Source organism: Python bivittatus, unplaced genomic scaffold (assembly GCF_059951505.1).
Source record: "Python bivittatus isolate LINGU-HERP-01145 unplaced genomic scaffold, Pbiv_v1 ctg000850_np1212, whole genome shotgun sequence".
Taxonomy (NCBI): Eukaryota; Metazoa; Chordata; class Lepidosauria; order Squamata; family Pythonidae; genus Python; species Python bivittatus.
In genome coordinates, this window is record NW_028277112.1 from 6,718,702 (window position 1) to 6,725,571 (window position 6,870).

Below are 6,870 nucleotides of genomic sequence, written 5' to 3' on the forward strand. Positions count from 1 at the left end.
ACCAATATTCTGGAGCTAATACCAATCTTTCTTCTCCCCGTGTCCCTTATTTTCCTAAAATATTGTTCTGGTGAGACGGAAAAGGTTAGTAGGCTCTTTTTCAATCGATGTGTTAAAGAAGAGGCTAGTCAACCATTTATTATGGATGCTTTAATTTAGACTCCTGCATAAAATACGAGGTTGGACGTGATTGCCAAAATGACCCATACCAGCTCTGTGATTCTATGATGATGTTTATTTTGTTGACAAAGCATGTCCAAACCAGTGCACCGATCACTCCAAATATCTAACTTGCCCAACTACCACAATTATTTATTTATTGTTTTTATTTATAACCTGCCTTCTGTCCAATCAAATGAATACCTTGTCACAGTTTTAACATTGCCATTCACATGTCCATACATAGATATATTTGTGCTGGTAAAAAGAATCACTTGAATCAAGAAGCCTAAACATATTTATTCCAAAAGGTCTGGAGATAGTAAAGAAAAAGAAAAGGAAAATACTACATGAGAAATGAACCTTGTAACAATGATTTTATTAATGATCAAATAAATTAGTAAAAGACAATAGGACATTATTGAAAAATATTTGGAAGCTTGAGCTATACATTGTTATAGAAGTAACAGATTTATGTGCTTTATTTAAGAATTCTTAGAATCTTTCCATTATAGATATCCATTCTCACAGTTTGACATATGCATATCTGTAAAATGTGAACTGATATAACTCTGCCTTAAGTTGCTTGAACCCATTACAATAGAGTTGAATTGTATACATAAATAAATGGTTATTGTCTCAAAGGAAAAAGCATTTTATGTGGTACATGTTTATACCTTTCTTCAGTGTCAGATTATGGGAAATAGTATCTCAAAACTGAAACTGTTTTATATTTCATCACTTTAAGCAACTTTAGAAGATGGGAGTTCTTGGGCTCCTCATAGCTTTCATGACTCATTTCTTATGTGTTTGGAGTTTCTGATGCCCAGCCAAATTCTTCTCAATCCTGACCAACTCTTAACATAGGAATTAGATAACAATGATGTTGCTTGGAAGCACTGATTTTTACACTGGCCCCAAAACAATGCTATATGGGCAGTGATCAGTGATCTAATATAAATGCTTTTTAATAGATAAAACTGTTGATGAACATTCAGAAATTGTAATTTATTTGAAGTAGGTCCTTGCAATATCCTTGAATATGTATACTAATCAGCCAAGTATAATGTCAACATAGTCTTGTCTCATATTTTTCTACTTAGCAACCAAGAAGCAGACATCTACTGATGACTTGATCAGGCTGTCACTATCTGACACATACTTGAATTACAGTTATAATTACATATTATGATGTTGCTTTTTCAGATAGAAACATCAGGAATTCCATTACATATTTTGCCAAGGAAAAAGATTCCTAGTTTTTCTTTCCATCTTAGTCTCAAAAGATCCTAGCAGACAGGATTTAGGTGGCTTCCTCTGTTATATATTTCAAAAATATTACTGCCCGAGGAAGCTGGAGATACTGAGTTGAAGTTACTACCAAACTGAGATGAAAGAGTTGTTTAGTAAGGTATTTTTGGAATGTGCCACTGTTTACTTACAGTTGGTATACACATGTATACCTGTTGTGAAATGGATATTTGCATTTTATTTTTGAAATATTTGTTTGTCTTTTAATCATTCCTATGTATTGTTAATTTGATGAACCCCTCTATTTGTCCTCTAATTTCTTCCTGTATTTGTATTTCAGGGGAAGTAGATTAATGAATTTTCTAGAGCTAATTTTCATGAAGACCATCTACATTCAAAAATACAGTTCTGAAAATATCAATTCATTCTTTGCACACTGATGTACACATATGGGGAAAAAAATAGGAGAGGAGTAAAGAAGGAAACTAATGGCAAGAAGAAACGGCAGAAGAAATCCTAAAAGCAACAGTTCACATCACCCTTACACTGGTTTCCCTCCCCCCACCCACTTCTTTGTATGTGATGAATGCAGACCATTCTCCACCCCACCCACCTGCATCCACATCTCAGGATTAATTCTTCAGACAAGGCAACTGGCTCTTTTCTCTGCTCTCCAGAGGTTGGGGGAGGGACTTTTCTTTACAAGCACTTCAAGAGAAAAGTATTGCAAGATGTTCCTCTGGGACAGTCACAGAGCTTTCCAATCCTGGCACCTTTTCTCACTGCGCACTGCTCTCCTGCATCACACTGTTATTAACAGCAACCAACAGTTAGATCAAGAGAGAAACCACAGGTGCATTTCCACATCTGATTTTTAAGGACTGAAATTCAACTATTCCTATATTGTAACAGATCAGATGAATGAATGAGAAGAAAGATTTAGTTTAACTTTCTGTATCAGTATTGGAAATTTTATAAAAATCACTTAAAACATCACATCTCTAGACCTCATCAAAAAGCTCACAAGCAATATGTCTAGAAATATTTCTTTTTTAAAAAATAAATTACGATCAGAGTTGAATGTCATCAATTATCTTTTTAATCAAGATATAGATTTTTTTTTGCCAAAAATTAAAAATAAGAGACACCAAAACCTACAACTCCACTAATATAAACATACACTGATAATAAGATTTGTCTTCCTCTTCAGCTTTGTTATAGAGTGATGGGTTTCAGAGTAAACTAGAACTCTATCTTCTAATATTTTAATTGAGAAAAAAGTAATTGGAGGAAGGGAGTCTAGTTCATTCTGGAAATGAATGGCCAGTGTTTCATTTAGGCTGTTTTCTTTTAGTTTAGTTTCAGAACCATATTTTAAGTAATAGCATAAAACATCTGCAAATACAAATGTTCCAAGTGTAGAAATCTAGGTGTGATTACTAGAAGTAAGTTTTATTTCATTTAGATAAACTTCCTCTCAAATAAATGTGCATCAATATGCATTACCATATTTGGGACAGATTAAGCCTCACTGAAATTCCTTCCAAGCAGAGATATTTGCAATATAATCCAGTGCGTGGGATTTACCCCCAAGAAACTGGATATATATTTGCAGCCTTAGGATATTAGATAGAAAGGGAAAGAAGGGAACAGAGCATCCATTAAAGTGATATTTCAGTCATTTCAAGCAGGACACCAAAGGCTTGATGTGAGGGAAAACACAACATGCAAGCCCTATGTTGATAATCTGGAGATTTAAAAAGACAATGGGGTGAAAACTTTCACTCTTATTGATGTTTTACTAGGGAAAAGTTGTTTTCTCAATCAGACTCCTAGTGTTGACTCCCCACCAACCTAGCTCTGTTCCAGGGAATGTGCTATTTTAAAAATAACTTCTGTGAGTTGGAATCAGAAACCACTCACCATGGGGACTTGACCATACTTCTTCTCATAATGTGGGAGCCGTTTGCTTTTCAGCTTCTCCAGGACTTCCTGCAGTGCTTCAATCTGCAGACACACAAACCATCCTATCAGTAAATCGATCAAGCAGCCTGAGGAGGCTGGATACAGAGTGGGAAGCAAGCACCTCTCAGCCTAAGAGAAAGCTGGACCAGCTTTGCACAGCCTATTGAGAAAGGTGGGCATTAAGAAGTGGTAGACCTGATGCTCTCATTTAGCTCTCCTACTTCTCAAGCTTCTATTCACCTCTAACTTTCCTTCCTATTCGGCATATCACCCTCCTGGAATGGCTTTAAGTTTTCCAAAGGCTGCATCTGATGTGATTTGAAGCAGATGGTGAGGACTGAATAGCCAGTCAGTTTAAGACTAACACTGGAAAATTGTAAAGGAAGCTCCCGAGACCACTTACAGCCCCCCGCCCATTCACATGCTTTCTCGCTGGAAAACATACCAGCTCCTTCTCGTGGGACGTATCCTCCATGGTGGAATAGAGATCCAAGGCTCGGGGTTGAAGCTCGCCTTCTTCCTGACCGTGGGCTCCCACCAGCAACAATAAAGCGGCTCCTAGCAGGGCGAATAGGCGGGAGCTCTCCATGGTTCTGAAATGTAGCTCAGTCTCGCGGAGCAGTCTTTATACAGATTGTTGGAGTCACCTGTTGACAAAGCTTATTGCACTGTGATACGTCAATCCACCAGCGGGCACCGGTGGAGGTGGGCGGCGGTGGAGTGTGGGGGGGGGGGGGAGTCTGACGGATGAGTTAGGCAAGGATCTTAATTTCCTTCAGGGCAGACAGGAGCACTGAGAGGGTAAAGAAAACCAAATACAAGGGGAGCAATTAGATAAAGTAGCTAGCCATTTCTGAACAAAAACTTAGAACAATATCAGTTTTAGGCACCTTTGGATGATACTGAATTGCCAGGTTCACTTTACACACACAGCCAAAAACAAATACTCTGTCATTGTGTGTACTGTGTGAATCTTTCCATTGTGGTTTGTAAGTAATGGTTTAAGTAATTCAAAGTGTGAAGTCAGCCAATTGTGGCTTGGTTGACAACCCATGATTAAGCCAGACATAGCTTAGTATGTTATGTTTGATCATTATTTAGATCTAGTCCAATTTTCTTCATTACCAATAGATGATTTACACAAGTAATATATGAGTTCTATATTTATTTCTTAAATTTGTATGGTTTTATTTATTATTAAATATGGTTGGTTTTCCTTGCTCTCATACTGGTTTTCAGTGCCACTGAATACAGGACCCTTCCTGCTGTCAGCGCTTCTTGTCAAAACCCCTTAGAAGTGCTCCAGATGATTTTTATTTGAATCCTTGAGCATTAATTATTGTGGTGCCACCTCTTCCCTGGTTTTTATGATTCACATGAAAGCATTGTAAGAAGTGATTTGGAGGCTTGGGTTGAAGTGTCATCAATACACAGATAAATGTAGTTTTATTTCACTTTTCACCATCTAATTTAATGGACAGCAACCTTTTTAGCTCAAGAGTTACATACAGTGCTGAGTAGTCAGTCAATACCCACAATTTAATGTGCATACACACACACACACGAACATATGTACATACATATAGAATTATTAAATTGTAAGTGGCCATGTGGATTATGGCACAATAAGGCCATCAAAAATATCTGGTAAAGTGTCTCCCACACTGAGTAGCCTGAATAAATGTAATTTTTTGTACAATTGATGAAATTTAGTATGCATTTTTATCATTCATCCATAGGGCTTTTAGGAAAGTCTAGGAAAATTTAGGACATTTTTAGAATTTGCTGGGTAGACCTATGATATTACAGGTGGAACATTTTGCTAGATTAGGCAAAACAACAATCCGCTTCTCCAAATTCAGTTAATTTCTTTATTTAAAATAACAATATACCATTTATTATTTAAAACAAAAACCAAAATGGATTAAAACACTAATTTACATCAGATAAAATGTACATTACAATTAGGTAAAATATGCAGAAAGAAATAAGAAACAAAAGGCAATAAAGAGATAATAACAGTAGAACGTTAAAAATTCACAGCAGCAAAGGCCTGGGAGAACAAAAATGACCTTTCCTACTATTGCAGAGAATAGTAAGTCTACCCCACTGGGGAGCGTATTCCAAAGTCACCTCATCTTGGGAGGTCACCCACAGCAGGCGCTCTGAAGATGATCTTAGGGTATGCGCAGGAAGGTTCAGGAAAAGGAATTTCTTCAGGAAATTCTGGAGGATACTGTGAATTAACTGTATCCTTCATAACTGAGGGTAAGAGAACATGAAAGTACGAGGGAGAAAGCAAAAAAGAAAAGAGAAGTAGCAAAGAGGGGCTGCCTGACAGCATTCAGACAGGAAACCCAGATAATCTTACATTTTTTTCTAAAATGAATTCTGAACAAGTGCTGATGTCAAGCAAGTAACCATAAACCTAATTTAGCTACAATGATTGTATTGAGTGTAATAAGAATACTCTGTAATTGTTTCCTTCCCTTGTGGTCCCATATTCCCCATTTCTCAGTAACTCCTTTTTACATCTAGAAATTTGGTTTCATTAGTTTAATAAGATAATTTCTCATTATACTTTCCCCACATGCAAGAGGGTTAGCACAGGATTTATGCAGTTCATTACTTTGAGGCTATGGGCAAAATGTTCTAAAAGACTATTATCCTAGAGCTGATCTGAAGGAGGGAGAAAGCAAAATAAATCTTGGTTACAACAGGAGAGTTGCAGGCTCAGGTTACCTATTTCTTATTATAAGCCATAAACCATGATGTATAAACCACAATGGCATTCCACTAAAACCAAAATTAAACAGATAAAATTATGGTATCTGGCACCTTTCTGCACCTCTCCCCTTAGTTTTTAATGGCCTTTTTAAAAATGACAATAAATATTAAATGAAAAGCTGGTGCATTCCAAAGCAAATGTCAGCTTCCATCTGTTTTTCAAAGAAATTCCTAATCCACACTTGGATCTCACAGGCATTCTTAGAGAATAAAAATGGACCTAATGTTATCTTTGGAAATGTATTGACTGGCACAGATAAAAAAGCAAATAAAAGTATTGAGGATAGAGAGAGTAGTGACAAGTATCCAGAGTAGTTTGTCTTCTGGTAAAAATTGGTGTTTTGTGAATAGTCGCATCTACACTTACGGCCATTTTGTGAATAGGCAAGCCCCATCACAATAATCATTTTGTAAAAACACGCAAGACAAGTTCTCAAAATTTCAGTAATGCCCTCTAGCCCCAAAAGTCAAGAAGAAATACTAAAGAAATACAGATTCAAAACTTTGTGAAGGTTAAATTAATTTCAATAAAGAAAAGGGTTAGACAAGTATGAACTACATTTACAGAGGAGTTTTCAAACTTTTTTGAACTGTGGAACCTGTTAAAAAAATATCAGAGTCCCTGAATCCCTTTTCAAGAAGTAAAGCTCCAGTGACAGAATATTGGCTTTTTTCTTTTGTCCGTAATCTCTCACAGAATCCCATCAA

The 6,870-nt window shown here is 36.6% G+C and overlaps 1 protein-coding gene across 1 annotated transcript; it reads right to left on the reverse strand.

Annotated features, from left to right (window-relative positions):
• Positions 1–527: 527 nt before the first annotated feature.
• Positions 528–5,099, reverse strand: CARTPT (CART prepropeptide). The gene is made up of 3 exons (XM_007422572.3): positions 3,821–5,099; positions 3,334–3,417; positions 528–2,217 (listed from the first exon to the last, which is right to left on the reverse strand). The coding sequence occupies exons 1-3, from the start codon at positions 3,962–3,964 to the stop codon at positions 2,110–2,112; spliced, it is 336 nt and encodes a 111-aa protein (XP_007422634.1). The 5' UTR covers positions 3,965–5,099; the 3' UTR covers positions 528–2,109.
• Between the last annotated feature and the right edge of the window lie 1,771 nt (positions 5,100–6,870).

Bases quoted from the DNA above. Each gene is read 5' to 3' on its own strand.
- CARTPT (XM_007422572.3), bottom strand. From the start codon at position 3,964: ATGGAGAGCTCCCGCCTATTCGCCCTGCTAGGAGCCGCTTTATTGTTG. The intron at 3,418-3,820 runs GTATGTTTTCCA...GTGTGTCTGCAG, and splicing joins CGTCCCACGAGAAGGAGCTG to ATTGAAGCACTGCAGGAAGT. The intron at 2,218-3,333 runs GTGAGTGGTTTC...TGTTAATAACAG, and splicing joins AGTATGGTCAAGTCCCCATG to TGTGATGCAGGAGAGCAGTG.